The sequence below is a fragment of the Onychomys torridus genome, chromosome 10 (assembly GCF_903995425.1).
Source record: "Onychomys torridus chromosome 10, mOncTor1.1, whole genome shotgun sequence".
Taxonomy (NCBI): domain Eukaryota; kingdom Metazoa; phylum Chordata; class Mammalia; order Rodentia; family Cricetidae; genus Onychomys; species Onychomys torridus.
The window spans coordinates 70,786,962-70,801,672 of NC_050452.1; the positions used below are offsets into that span (position 1 = coordinate 70,786,962).

The 14,711-nt window shown below is 49.9% G+C and overlaps 1 protein-coding gene across 4 annotated transcripts; it reads left to right on the plus strand.

The window, feature by feature from the left end:
- The first annotated feature begins 1,986 nt into the window (after positions 1–1,986).
- Positions 1,987–11,377, plus strand: Slc49a3 (solute carrier family 49 member 3). Of its 4 annotated transcripts, XM_036200213.1 has the most exons (12): positions 1,987–2,036; positions 3,125–3,338; positions 3,456–3,671; positions 6,368–6,526; positions 6,777–6,990; positions 7,178–7,254; positions 8,198–8,335; positions 8,420–8,536; positions 8,937–9,089; positions 9,333–9,490; positions 9,791–9,900; positions 10,641–11,377. In XM_036200213.1, the coding sequence occupies exons 3-12, from the start codon at positions 3,522–3,524 to the stop codon at positions 10,922–10,924; spliced, it is 1,560 nt and encodes a 519-aa protein (XP_036056106.1). In that variant the 5' UTR covers positions 1,987–2,036; positions 3,125–3,338; positions 3,456–3,521; the 3' UTR covers positions 10,925–11,377. The 4 variants fall into 4 exon arrangements, with proteins under 4 accessions (XP_036056106.1, XP_036056107.1, XP_036056108.1 ...); XM_036200214.1 differs by lacking the exons at positions 1,987–2,036; positions 3,125–3,338 and having other exon boundaries at positions 3,622–3,671; positions 6,952–6,990; XM_036200215.1 differs by lacking the exons at positions 1,987–2,036; positions 3,125–3,338; positions 3,456–3,671 and having other exon boundaries at positions 5,293–6,526; positions 6,952–6,990.
- The last annotated feature ends 3,334 nt before the right edge of the window (positions 11,378–14,711 follow it).

A 14,711-nucleotide genomic window follows, 5' to 3' on the forward strand; every position in this document is an offset into this window, starting at 1 on the left:
TTTCCCAAGATACAGGCAGCCATTATCCAAATAATTGGGATAGACAGATGGGAGCCCTTGCCCTCAACATCCCCAGCATTCTCTGGGAGGAGCAGATGAACACCAAATAAATAACTAGGCATATTCTTCCTGGTAGTATCCCAGGGGGAAAAAAAAAAAAAAAAAGGAGGGCCTTGCTTCAGGCTCTCATTGTAGCAATTGCTTGATTTGACAAGATACTGTCTGGGAAAGACAAACAGGCTTAAGAAGTCATTCTCAGTGTTGGTTAGATTTGCTGGAAGAAGTCTGAATTTGGTTTAAAAAAGAAGAAAAAACACTGAATATAAATTTCACCATGACTAAGGGGTTGAATGTTAAACAAACCCTTGACAATCACTACGGAGAAGATGCCAGGAGAAGATGCCAGGCTTCCTTCGTAGTCATATGAAGGATGTCATCAGCAAAACAAAGACGATATTGTTGTGCCTTCACAATCCACCCTCTCCCACCCTAGTCTCTGATCAGGCCCGAGCCTCTACTACTCTCCAGTTCTAAAGGTTTGTCTTCACAAAAATGTTATGTAAATATTGTGTTAGTTTATTTTTGGTTACTGAGATGAAATGCCTGAGACTGGGTAACCTTACAAAGAGGTGTGTTTGGTATACAGTTTTGGAGGTTCAAGTGTTTGGCACAGTCACCTCAACTCTGGCTATACTTTATGGTTAATGGTGTCATAATGAAGGGAACATTGCTTAGAGGGAGTGATCACATCGGGAACCGGAAGCCAGAGTGAGGGATGGGCTAGTTAAGGTTGTTTTTCCTCTCTTCCCTTCCCCACCCCTTTTTCTTCCAGTGTTGGAAGCTGAACTCAGGACCTTGCCTATTCTCACCAATCATCCTCTCACTGAGCTAAGTCCCTGGCACCCAAGCTTCTCTTTCTAAATAATAATATCAAGAACTAACTTAGGGTCCTGGGAAAATTGGAGAACTATATGTTTTTCAAAAGCAGCCCCTCAGATGACCTGAAGATTCCCACGAGGCCCATCTTCTAAAGCCTCTTCCATCTCAACATCACCACTTTGACAGAAAAGCTTATAGCACGGGGACATTTGGGAAACATACCCAGAACACACCAAACCACTGCAAATGGAATCACACAGTATATAACCTGTAGGGCCGGCTTTTATCCCCACTCTGCATAATTATCCAGGTTGCTGTGTGTATTTGCTCTTCATTCCTGAGTAATATTCCATAGAGCCTGTACTGTAGTTTACTTGACCATTCACTGACTGAAGGACACCTGAGTGTTTACACTTTTTTAATGATCACAAAGCTGCTTCGGGTTTTTATTCTCTCGTGGATAAATACTCACGACTACAGAGGCTGGGTTATGCGGGAACTACATTCTTAGTTTTATGAGAAACTGCCAACATGTTTTCTATAGCCTTGACAACATTTAGAGTTGTCGATATTTTTATTAACACTCTAAAAAGAAGTATGGTATTGGCTCATTGTGGTTTTAATTAGCAATTTATTGGTGGCTAATAAAGCTAGTCATTAATCCTTATTTGCCATCCGTTTATTCTCTTCAGTCTTTGGCCCATATTTTAATTGTGTTTGAAAAGCACTATGTAGTAGTCCTTTGTTAGATATGTGATTTGCAAATATTTCCTTCCAATGTTTGAGAAAAGCCTCTTGATAGAAGCTACATTAACCCTCTAGGTCAGTTCAGAGAAAATTACTATCAGCTAACATGCTGAGCTTTTCCGCACACGAGTAAAGTGCACTTGTCCATTTCTTTAGGTCTTTGTTGGTTTCTTTCATTAGTGTAGTGCAATTTTTAGCATATAAGTGCTATACCTGTTGTGTTAAGTTTATAGCTGAGTGTTATCTTTGATGAGATCATGAATGTATTGTTTTTCTTTGTGGTTTCCATGTTGTCCACAATGGTAGGGTGCTCAGGATGACAGCTGTGGCTTGTTTACTGATCGTACACTTGATAACCTAGTTGAAATCACCTACTCAGCACGAGAGCCCTGAGACAGTGGATGGAGCAGGTCAGTAGGTTTACTTAAACAGATGTGGTAATACAGGAAGTAACCATGGTGATGGTCCCATTTAGAGATAGGCTACCTAAATCAGAAGCTGGTGACAGGCAGGTTCCCATCTAAGCTAGGGTCCTGAACAGTGAAGTCTGAACTACCCTCTCCAAGACAAAATGTCAGGATGTCAAAGTCCCAGGCCAAGGCAGCTCCAGGGCAGAGGGGTTGGGTATGGGGGGCCAGGTCTTCAGGGAAGTGACTATGAACTGTGGACTGAGGATAAGCAGGTGTGAGACGGATAGGAAACGGAAAGGGCATAGGAAAGGGCTAGGACCACAGGCCTTATCATGAGTCTCAGACTAGATAAACCTTTCAGGGTATCACCAGGGTTTTGCTCTTTTTCTCCTTAGTGGACAGGATTTCACCTCCAAATGCGAGAATCCATCTGACATGCACACAGACCCACTAAGAACACACCAAAGGCTGGAACCGTACAGCAAGCTTGTTCAAACCCGTATGGTTGACAGGCGGTACCATCCAATATTGCAGATAAACAGCAGGAATACTGGAAAATGGAGGCTCGCCTAGGCTATACAAGTGAGACTCTGGTTCAGAAACCAAATCCCTAAGCCCCAGAAATGTACAAAAAGGAGTAGCAATCTTGAGGGCAAGCCCATAGGGATGTGTTTGAAGCAGGAAAAGGCCTCCTCCCTGAGAGAAATCCACCTCCTGCCCCTGCCTGGCCAGTCCACCTATTCCTCTACAGTACAGCCCCAGCAGCTCTTCATTCCTTCTCACTAGTCTGACAGGAACTTTGGCCCACTGGTCTTTTGAACCAGCCAGGCCAAACACAGTGGCAAGCGTCAGATGAGTCTTGCCAGCTGCTTTAGTACAGAGTCAGGAGACTCCTATCTTCTTGGCCAGGCCTCTCCTTTCTAATCGCAGAAAGCAACTGCCCCTACCTACTCAGCCCAGCTGTTTCCCAGGTGCAAAGACAAATTAAAGAGACTTGAGTGGGGTTGGAGGCTGCCTACCTGCAGGCAGGGGTGGTGTAGCCCGGCTCAGCCTTTCCTCACCCTCCACCCCGCCTCTTCCTCCTCTAGGAGGAGTCTAGTGACTGTCCCGGATTGGAGGCTTTTGGAAAACTGATCCCACTCTCCTCCTCCTGGTTGGCCTCCCGGCCTTTTGTGGCTGTTGCTTAGGACGTCAAGAATTTTGGGGAACCTTTCAAGAAATACAGACTTCGCTGAAGTAGAGACCCCTTTCTGGCACCTACCACTGCGGCTGAAGTTCCCGGTGCAGGCCACACCGACTGTGGTAAAATTAGCTCTTAAGGGAATTTTTATCCCTCCGGATTCCATCCTGGCTTGTCCCACCCAAGTTTTCCGTCGGGGCGGGGACTAACCAAATCATTCCGCCCGGCCCTGCTCCTAGGACGTCGTCGAACCCACGCGCCGCGCTTTGCTGTGAAATGCATTCGGGCGGTCTGCAGACACTGGGATGTTCGGGACTATGGGGGATAGGCTGGAAGCCTGGGACAGGCCGGGAACATCTGGGACCGCTGGAGACGAGGTGCCTGGACCCCGTACCTATGCGCGCCGCTGGGTCTTCTTGCTGGTGGTCAGCCTTCTGAGCTGCTCCAATGCCATGGTACTTGGGCGCTGCAACAGGCGGGGTGGGCGGGGCGGGATCTTTCCAGCAGCCCCAGCGCCAGTTTGTTTCTGCTTCTTCCCGGGAACCCACCTTCCTTCTAGCTCAAAAGGAAGGGGCAAGTGCCTGTTCCGCCTGGGAGGGACCAGTCGGGGTGACAAGTCTGTTAGTCTCAAGAGTCTCAGCCCTGCAACTTGTTACTTCCTCATACTCTCCCTAGGCCCCCAATGCTAATAATGTCAGGGGCCCCCAGACCCTCCCTCTTCATCCCTTCAGGCACATGTGGACTGCAAGTGATCCATCTGCCCTAGACACAGGTCCACATGCACTAGAGCCTGGGTAGAGGGAGAGCGTGGAGCTGTTACCATCTGCCGCTCAGAGACAGCCAACCCTGCGCCTCTCTGTGGTGCTAGGTCTCCCTAATACATGTGAAGGAACTTTGGGTCACATGTGGCCACTTAGCTGAATAGATAGCATTTGGGCCATGCAGCTATGAGTTGTAACAAATAGAGCTCAGAGAGTGCCAAGCCCGTGGGACCATGAGGAAGGACAGCCCTCGGTATAGATGGTGTCCAGGGCACCATAGACTCAGCTACCCACTGGTACTCCATGTGAACCAGCAATAGGTTGGTTCCCGTAGCCTTTTCTTTTTCCCTGCTGTGCTGGTTGTGAAGAAACAACTTTGATACCTGCTTGGGCCTGGAATTTACTAACTGTAGCAAAACTAGAAACTTCTCTCCTTTGCTAGCTGAGACTTGCTGCTATGGCGTGGCTCACAGGTCCCCTTTCTAAAATTTGGAAACATATCTGGTTTGGGATGGATGTCTCAGGATACATGCAGGAATCTACTTGAATCTCACCTTGTGTAGATTTGTAAAGTGCCTGGAACACTTGGGTGGTGTCCTGCTGTCCTTATGGAGCAAACAGAATATCACCCTGATACTACAAATTGTCATGATCCTGGCTGGGTCCTCATTGTGACGAGTGGGCTTCATGTTCAGTCATGCTTCCTGGAGTCCTTGTTTATGTGTCTGTAGCTGGTGACTGGGCTTCAGGGTTTGAGAGAGCAGCCTGAGAACTTGCTGTGAGACCAAGAGATGGCCCTGTGTTCTGCATGGGAAGGAGATCAGGGGGTGAGCCAGGACAAGGCTGAGAGCTGGTTGAAAGTATTCTTGTACAATAGGTGAGATGGATGGATGGATTTTTTTCTCCCCACATCTGTTGCCTTACACATGCTAGAGATATCTCTGCCTTTTGTATGTGGGCCCCAACTCTAGGAGGAGCAAGGACAAACCTGTGAGACTTCAAGATGGGTTGTTTTTCTTGCTCAGCACAGAAGGTTCTGTAAACATACCTGGTCCCTGTCAGCTTTACAAGGCCAGGCAGGAGGCAACTAGGCCTGCATGGGATGCTTTCTAAGCCTGGGAGATCTATTCCTTGTATTGTCCTCTGAGAAAAAGAGAAGGAAATGCGGAGTTGGGGATTTAGCTCAGTGGTAGAGCACTTGCCTAGCAAGCACAAGGCCCTGGGTTCGATCCTTAGCTCCACATACAAAAAAAAAAAAAAAAAAAAAAGAGAGAAGGAAATGCATCTGTTGCCCAACCTTGGTGTTTCCCAAGGCTTTGTGGGAAGCCTGACACTCTGTTCAGTTATGGAGGGTGTGGCCTGGACCTCTGTCATCCTAAGCAGGGTTCGTCAGGAACTTTGATTTGGGACACACCCTTGTTAGAACACATATCTATTCTTTCTACTGGTCTAAGCTTAGGTGACCCCTTCTCTCCAGTTAGCTCCCCTTACTTCCTCTAGGAAAACCCTCTCCACATTGCATTCTTCTATTTGTTGGGCTTCGGAGTCCCCATGCTTTGGAATGCTGAGGACAGGGCAGGAGGATGTTGTGCAGAGAGAGATGGCATTGATTTCATCCCATCCCTAAAGAAGTCCTGGGCTCTGGACTCTTCTGTCTTGGCTCTCTTTGGCCCCCTCCTCATGCATATCCTGAGCCCCTAAGGCATCATTTAGCTATATCTGGATGTCTGGCATGGAGTCTCCATCACACACCAGGCCTCATAGTCTCCCCCACGTGTGTTCCTTGTCCATCTTGTCTCAGCACATTGCTCAACTATGAAATTTGGAACCATGGCTACCATATGCCCTCACTCTCTTATCTCCCCCTCCTGCCCTGTGTACTACTTCCTTAAGTGCTGTGCCCTGCTCAGTGTTCAGGATATTCCACTCACTGAGTTTCTGGCTTCACTGTCTCTCAATACTGACAGCCAAGTCTCACCTGCCCACTTTCCTCTTTCCACCACCTTCAACAGAGGGCCTTCCAGGCAGTGGGCACTATCCCCATTGATTGCCTTTAGCCTTCTCAGAGAATCAGACCAATTCTGATAAGGTTAATGGTCCTTCAGACTCTGGCCAGGTTTTTGGCTTCTATATCTGCCCCCAGGCTGGTTCATGGACCACTGCTGGGCAGGCTGTAGGCCATGCCTGGCTGCTTTCCTGGTTTGTAACAGGGTGATTCTCTAGCAGGGTGACCCAAAGTTTCTCTTAGCTTATGTCCTTATAGCTTTTACAGGCATGCTCACACCCCTTCTCCTACCCTGAGAAAGTCAAATGGAGATCATAGACTCAATCAAAGCAGAGCTGGCTAGGTGGTGTCTGTGACCCATAGCCGACTCACGTGTATCCCGTAGCTATGGCTCAGCTTTGCACCTGTAGCAGACACCATCGCACAGCACTTCTTCCTGTCCATGGAGCAGGTCAACTGGCTGTCACTAGTCTACCTTGTGGTATCCATCCCATTTGGCATGGCGGCCATCTGGGTTCTGGACTCTGTTGGGCTCCGTGGAGCGGTAAGTCAGATCTCATCCCATACCTATATGAGGTGTGTGTGTGGGGGGGAGCTTTGACTTGGGGTGCAGAAGCCTGGTCTTCTCTCCAGATTAGAGTCCATCAGCCCTTGTGGCTCAGCTCTCCAGGCAAAGCAGCTGGGGAGGGCAGGTAGATATTGGGGTATCCCTATAAGCTAGGGATAGGCATCTGGAGATGTAGGTGTGGAGGGTCTAGACTGGCATATAGTCTTTTGACTGTCCATTCCTGCAGACTGTCCTGGGTGCGTGGTTGAATTTTGCTGGGAGTTTGCTACGTGCTGTGCCCTGCTTGGATGTCAGGATCCCCAATCCCTTTGCCTTCTTCATGAGTGGCCAGAGCCTCTGTGCCCTGGCCCAGACCCTGGTCATCTCTTCTCCAGCCAAGCTGGCTGCCTTGTGGTTTCCAGAGCACCAGCGAGCCACAGCTAACATGATCGGCACTATGTGTGAGTCCTGGGACGGGGCTTCTGCAACCTGGGCTCAGCTCCCAGACCCTGCTGGATGTATGTCCTCTGCTCTCCTCTGCTCTCCAGCTTGGGACAAGGCCAAGGTGCCTAAATCAGGAAGGATTCCCCACAAGAACTGGGGTGAGGCCTACCACAGCTGAGCTTATATAACTGTTTTTCTACCCAGCAAATCCTCTGGGCATCCTTATGGCAAATGTACTGTCTCCTGCCCTGGTCAAGAAGGCAGAGGACATCCCCATGATGGTGAGGAGCTCATGATGATCTTGCATGTGGCATGGGTGCTGTGTGGGCTTAAGCATGTACATATACTTGTGTACAGTACATATGGGAGTTATACTGGTATGCGATCGATGCACACACACATATCTGATATATACACATGCTTGTTGGTATGGCATACTTAGGTGTGTTAGCATGATCTGTATCTCTCTCTCTCTCTCTCTCTCTCTCTCTCTCTCTCTCTCTCTATATATATATATATATATATATATATATATATATGTATGTATGTATCTTTATTGATCTTTATTGACAGATAATTCACATAGTATACAATTTTCCTGTTTGCACAATTTGATAGACTTTAGTCCAGCATCCTCATAGCCCATGACACCATCACCACTTCCTTTTTTAGAACATCGCTGTCTTCAATTTCTTTCCTTTTTTTTTTTTTAATGCCAAATGCTGTTTATTAAAGGAGGGAGGAGGTCTTAAATACAGGCTTACAGCACAGTGGGAGAACCCCAGAGGGCAGAAGTTCACTACCGATGTTTTACAATCTTGCATCTAAGCTGTTAACGCCCAATATGCTGGATACACAGACAAGGAACTTCCCTTTAGCATTCAGGAGGGTGGGATCTCGCAGGGAATTAGCATAGGGAGGCTATCAAGGAGCATGATCTGCTTCTTATGTGGGAATAAGTCTGGAGCCTTGGGAAGTTGGGCTGGTGTTACCAAGGAGGGGTTCATCCTTGAGTGTTATTCTGAAAGCTAGGTTCTACATGAAGCCGTGAAGAACAGCCAAGGGTTGAGTGATACAGCTCCCCAAAGGAGTTGGTTGGGTTTACTGACTCTGGAGATTAAAGGCAGGTGGCAGCTAGTAAGGTGGACAGAGCAGACCAACATAAGTGGGGGCAACATGTGTCCGTGTTGTGGTTTCTTTGTGACACTCAGCATCTCTCCCCAGCTTGGCATCTACATTGTCCCTGCTGCCCTGGCCTGTCTCCTGGCCACTGCCTGCCTCTGGGAGAGTGTGCCCCCTACCCCGCCATCTGCCGGGGCTGCCAGCTCTACTTCAGAGAGTTTCTTCCATGGCCTCAGACTGGTGGGTTATGTGGATTCTGGGGGCAGGAAGGCTGTGGTCAGAAGCCTGCTTGGGCTCCTGAGTTGAGGGCTGTTTTCTCTCTAGCTCATACAGAATAAGGCCTATGTCATCCTGGCTGTATGCTTTGGTGGTGGCATAGGTATCTTCTCCAGCTTCTCAGCCCTCCTGGAACAGATCCTTTGTGCCAGTAGCTACTCCAATGTAAGTAGTAGCCCTGCCTTTGGAGTGGGCTCTGCCTCTGCCAGAGTTACCTACTGCTCCTGAGCACTCAGTTCGCCCCTGACAAGGATGAGAGCAACATCCTCTCATGGAGGTGGTAGTCATGGCTGCTTATACATCCTTGGGTCATGACCTCTGCCTCCTGACACAGTGGTGGGTATAAGTCTCTCATGGGCCATCGGCATGCACCCAGGGTCTATGGGGTGTCTGTGGTGATACCCCTTTCCATTTAGTGGGGTTCACATTGCATAAAATCCATCCTAGGAGGCAGCTTGCCAGGGTTGTCTAGACTGGTCCTCTGGAACTGCCCTGGTGATGACATATGGAGCCCTGTTGGCTCCCTGCCTCCTCATGGTTCAAAGTTTGCCCTCCCTACTTCCAGGAGTTCTCAGGCCTCTGTGGGGCTCTCTTCATCGTGTTTGGGATTTTGGGGGCACTGCTTCTAGGCCTGTATGTTGATCGGACCAAGCACTTCACTGAGGCCACCAAGATAGGCCTCTGTCTGACTTCAATGACCTTCGTGGCCTTTGCTCTGGTGAGTCTCATCAGAAACAAACACTGCCTACCCAGGATGGAGGGATGGGATGGCATGGCAGGTGGGTGGGCGAGAGACAGCAGGGACAGTGGTGGTTTTCCCAGAGCTAATGCCTCAGTGTCAAACCTGGCTTCTGCCTGAGGGTAGCCACACTCCATGTCATCCAGTCTAGGAACTCATGGGAAGGTGGCATGACTCACTGACATTGCTGTTCCATTCTTCTCTACCCTTTGTTGATGCCAGGTGTCCCGGCTGCAGGGTCAGACCTTTGCGCTGGCCGCCATCTGCTCCCTCCTTGGGCTCTTTGGCTTCTCAGTAGCACCTGTGGTCATGGAGCTGGCAGTTGAATGCTCGTTTCCTGTGGGTGAAGGTGCCTCTGCTGGCTTGATTTTTGTCCTGGGGTGAGTATCCTTCTGCATTGGCCACTTCTCCCAGGACATGGACTCTCTCTTACGGATCCTGGGCCATGGCTCCTGATCCATGAAGCTAGGAGCCTGCTTGCTCTGGCCAGGGATGAGCCTGTACTGAATACTAGCTGTGTACAAGCCTGTGCCGCTACAGGCCAGCGTGGACAGAGACAGCGAACTACCTCAGGAGCAACAAGTGCTGTAGCGGAGGGCAGAGATGTTTGCCCTTCCCAAGATGGTATTCAGTGTGGTGTGGGAGTTCTGCTGCCCAGGCTGAGGGTCCTTTGTATCCAGGCAGGCCGAGGGTGTGCTCATCATGCTGCTACTGACAGCCCTGACTGTGAGGCGAACAGGTCCATCCTTTTCTACCTGTCAGCAGGGTGAGGAGCCTCTAGACTGGACAGGTGAGTGTCTGTGCCCAAGCTTTGGCCCCAGAGAGATAAGACCTGACCAGAAAGATAGGGTATTAGGAGGCCTGGCCCAGTTGAGGATCTTGATTCTTATTGCTCTTTACTCACCATGGGCAGGCACCAGTTGATGGTGTAAAGTAGTATGGTCAGATGCCTGGTCTCTGCTTATGGGTGTAACTGAAAGACCCTGACAAAAATCCCAGCATCATTATCCACCCCTACTCCTTTGTGACATGTTTCAAAATCCAGGAAAATAGAGACTGAGATCTTAGACAGGAGGGTAAAAAGGGAAGGAAAGAGACAAGGAAATAGAAATACACAGAAATATAGAAATGTACATAGAAATACAGAGACAGAAACAGAGAGAGACAGGGACAGAGAGAGTCTACCCAGACAGATGGGGAGGGGTGTAGATCAGAGATAGACAAGAGATAAAGACAGAGATATGAAAGACACAAAGAGACAGGAAAATTGAGAGAGACCAATTTGGAGATGAGAATGGGTAGAGATCAGTAGTAGTACACCCATGTCCCCATATTTTGCGATTCCCCACTGTTGGGTCTGGGAACATCCTGAGGGCTGTTGAGGGCTGAGACCAAGACTGTTTCCAGACCTCGCTGTGGTCACTGTCACTAGGGCCAGATGGGTCAGGTCTACCAAGACTTGGCTACGGTGGGAGCTGGGGACTCCGCCTGCCCGGGCAGTTGAGGACAGACCTGTGTTTATATCCTTAGAGTCTCTGCTGCTTCTGGCTGGCCTGTGTACTCTGTTCACCTGTGTCTTGGTGCTCTTCTTCGACACTCCATATCGGCGCCTGGAGGCTGAGTCTGGAGGACCCCCTTCATCCAGGATGTGTGCCAGAGAGCCAACGATAATAAGCCCCACCCAAGTGCCACCCCTTGAGACTCGGGGCTTAACACCTCCAGCTGGGGCCTTGCAGGAAGCTCCTGACCCTGCTTCTCTCCTCAAAGGACACTCAGAACGGGCAGAGACATCTAATAAAGCAGAGGCTTGCTAGGGTCTCGTTGTGCCAGCCATGCTAAGAGCTCAGATAGGGACACAGGGTCCTTAGCATACCTAGAGCATGATGGGATGGCCTTTTGGTCCTCAGGTAGACAATGCTTGATTAAAAATAACTGCCGTTGTATGGGTACTGGTCAGTTAGGGTGGACTCTGGTGGCGGCGGCTGCAGAGAGGGCCTGTTCATGGGGGGAGGGAGTGAGTGGGCGATTACTGGTAGGCGACTGAGGGAGTTCTGAGGGCTATGGCATGGCCAGTCTGAGGTAGACAGGTGTAGGAAGACTTTGTCTCAACTGTATGACCAGACAGCCTGATTCTAAGATAGCACAGAGGGCAGAGAGCTGGTCTGAGCAGAGCGGGAGCAGAAGGATCTCTGGTGGACACCTTCCCTCCAATGAACACTCACAGGCAAGCTTGTGTGTCTAACTTTATTGAACTTGCTGCAGTTTGCAGCCTGAAGGACGGAGAAGCCCGTGCTGCTTCCTCCGCATGGATGAGCCTATGGCACACTAGGTTGCCAGCCGCAACAATGAAGGCAAACTCCAGCATTTGATTCCCCTGAGAAAGAGCCCAAACGGGTAGGGTATTGGTGTTGGGTGGTGGGAGGGAGAGAGGCCAGGGTCCTGGGTCCCAGCCCAGCCACAGTAAATGACAGGCACTGGACATTCAGTGGGTTCCTGATGCTTGTTTGACCTGTTCAGGGGTGGAGAGGGGCGGAGGGCCAAGGGCCAAGACAGGGGAGGGGCTAGGGATGTATGCTAGGGTCAGAAGAGAGATGGAGGAAGGGGGTGAGACAAAGAGGGGTGGGAGAAAGGAAAGTGTAAGGGGATGGAGGAGGGGGTGGGATGCTGGGAGTACTGTGAAGGTGGTAGTGCGGAGTACATGTTATAGACAAGCTGGGACCTAGACCTTATTCCTACCTCCCAGTCCGCTGCCTCTATTATTGAGCTAGCTAGCGGCAGGGTGGTGGTATATCCGTTAGAGGAATGTTGCCTGTAGCTGCCCTCTGATATACTTGGGGTTGTAGAAGCCATAGGGGTGGGGTTAGGGGGTTAGGCAAACCTCATTTGCAGTCACCTTGTTGGCTTGGAACATCAGTTGATGCTGAGAGTGGAGAAGGTACTGATGAGCTGCTCTGAGGAAGAGTGGAGGCCTGAAGATAGTCTGATGTGTACATCCTGCCTACCTGTCATCAGAGCCCAGGTGCCTAATGGTCCCTGGTGCCCATATGACTCACAGCAGGTTCCTGATGGAGTAAGAGGCAAATGCCTGGGACAACAGAACGTTCGCTTCCCCTGGTGCTTTGTGTCCATGGAAGGCTTAAGACAGCAATAGATGGACGATGACTCCCGGGATAAAGAAGGCCCAAATGGCAGGAATGACCTTTCTCTTAGTTATTCCAAATGACTCTGTGCTTAGGGTCTCAGGGTGGCTGTTTGAAGCCCTAGAGTTAGAGTTCAAGACGGCCTGGTGAGGTGGGCTCAGGCCCAGGCACTATGTCTCTTTTCAGGATAGATATTTCCCCAGACCCTAAGTCAGACTTATTCCTTGTGGATGCTGCCACTGCCATCAAGGCTGAGCATCTTGAAGACATTTAGGATGGTTTCTGTATTTGTGCCTGCTCACAAAAAGGCTTTTAGAATTCTGTCTTGTCCTAGAGCATCAAGTGCTTAGTCTTGCTCTACTGTCTGGGGAGTCTTTCCTATTCCTAGGCCCCAAGAACCTCTGTTGATCCTCATGGGCCGCTCTGGCTTCCCTTTGAGAGCCAGAGCTCTGGGAGAGACAGAGTCTACACATAGCTAGAGAGGCGGCGTGCTGGGATTCATAGAGCTTGGGGTCCACTGAGAGAGGTTTCTCAAGAGATGTCCCCCAGGACAGCTCAGACTTCTATCTGCCACTTAGTATGAGGTAGGCAGAGGGCTGCCATCCCAGAGGACTGAACAACTGCAGCGTGTGCCTGGGTAGCCTGGCAGTGACACAGATAACTCCTTCCCCTAGCCCAGTCACCAGGAGGCTTCATTCTGCCAAGGATGCATTTCTGAGGCTTCGTGCCATGTTAATAGCCAAAGGTCCTGGGGTTCTGGGCCATCCTAGGCACCTATGTAAAATATCTGGAGGTTTTTATTATTATTATTATTTTTAAAACATATCTGGAGTTTTAAATGTTAGGAACTAAATACTGGCAGGTGGCTGAGCTGAGGGCTATCCCAGGACAGAGCTCACTGTTCATCTCACAAATACGTTCAGGATGCTGGGCAGTGGTGGCATACACCTTTAATCCCAGCACTTGGGAGGCAGAGCCAGGAGGATCTCTGTGAGTTCGAGGTCTACAGAGCGAGATCCAGAACAGGCACCAAAACTGCACAGAGAAATCCTGTTTCAAAAACAACAACAACAAACTAAATATGTTCAGGAACATGATGAAGTTGATGGAACCCTGAGGATTCCTTGAGTATGGCATTCACCTTGTCCTCGACATTAGTTTTGTCTGTTGCAAGCATGGACAGGATGAGGTGTTGACTGGGGCCACACTGTCATCCCCAACCCCCTCTGCCTGCATCTGCCATTCACAGGGTGACTCCAGAAGAGTGTTGAGCACGTGTAGACAAAGGAGACATAAGATGGAGTCCTTTGGCTCAAGTGTGGGGAATACAGGCTGGAGTCAACCAGTTCACTTCAAATCTAAGGACACCATCTTCTGCCGAGGTGGGCACTAGGGAACCCCCATCCCAGGTAAAATGTAACTGCCTTTCCCAGCTTCCAAGGTAGGACCATAAGCCTCCTGCCCCCCACTACAGGAGTGTCTCATGGTAGGCCACCGAGACAGGGAGGGTTAAGTACCAACTGAAGTGGCTTGAAGAAGGTGGGGGAAGAGCTGGCATCTGGTTCTGAGATGATGAGTAGGCCTACCCATACATATCCTCTTCCAAGCCTACAAGGTGAGCCTAAGGGTAGAGTGGAGGTGTGGGGAAGGGATAGGGCTGGGTGTGTCACTCACTAGGTTGCCTCCCCCGTGCCTGCCTCAAACCCATTCCAGGTTTTTCTGAAAACCCTAGACACCCTCTGCCAGCTCTGAACAAACCAGGGCCTTGAGTAGCTACCCTGAGACCCTGAGAGCAACGTTCTTTAGAATAACTAAGGGAAACTAAACAAACTTAGAGGTGACCAGAACAACCCAAAAATATGAGTGTGTGTCAGCATTTAGAGGCAATGTTCTTGCTATACTTGAGGGAGAGATCACACCTACTCAGGGAAGTGTAAGTGTCCTATAGGTCCGCTTTGTCAACGGAGCTGTCTCTCTTCTTATCCATGAGCGTGAAGGCCTCAGGGTCAATGCCAGGCTTATCGCACTGCTGGTGCCCATCTTTGCCCAGCTCCTACACTTACCTTCACACCTGGCTCTGCTCCATCACAGGGACGGGCACTCTGAGGCCACACATGTCCTCCTGTACCAATGGTGTGAGGGGCTCCCAAGGAGCAGAGGCAGACTCGCCTCCTAGAACTTCCAGATTTGGGGTTGCTCAAAATTGGAGAAGACATTGGAGGGTGCTCTCTGGGTATGCCATTTTCCTTCTCGGTCTTCCTGCTGGCTTGAGAAGCAGAACTGCCAAGGATGAGGGCCTTGAGGCAGCTGGGGGAACACGCAGAGACAACCCATGATTTGGGAGACTTAACTCACATGATGGGGGATGTGGAACTGAAGGGTTCAAGCAGCCCACCATGTCCAATCCTAGAGGGCTCTGGGGTAAATGGATTCCAAGGATGGACTCATGCCTGGCATTCAG

Bases quoted from the DNA above. Each gene is read 5' to 3' on its own strand.
- Slc49a3 (XM_036200213.1), top strand. From the start codon at position 3,522: ATGTTCGGGACTATGGGGGATAGGCTGGAAGCCTGGGACAGGCCGGGA. The intron at 6,991-7,177 runs GTGAGTCCTGGG...TTTTCTACCCAG, and splicing joins TAACATGATCGGCACTATGT to CAAATCCTCTGGGCATCCTT. The intron at 8,537-8,936 runs GTAAGTAGTAGC...CCCTACTTCCAG, and splicing joins GTGCCAGTAGCTACTCCAAT to GAGTTCTCAGGCCTCTGTGG.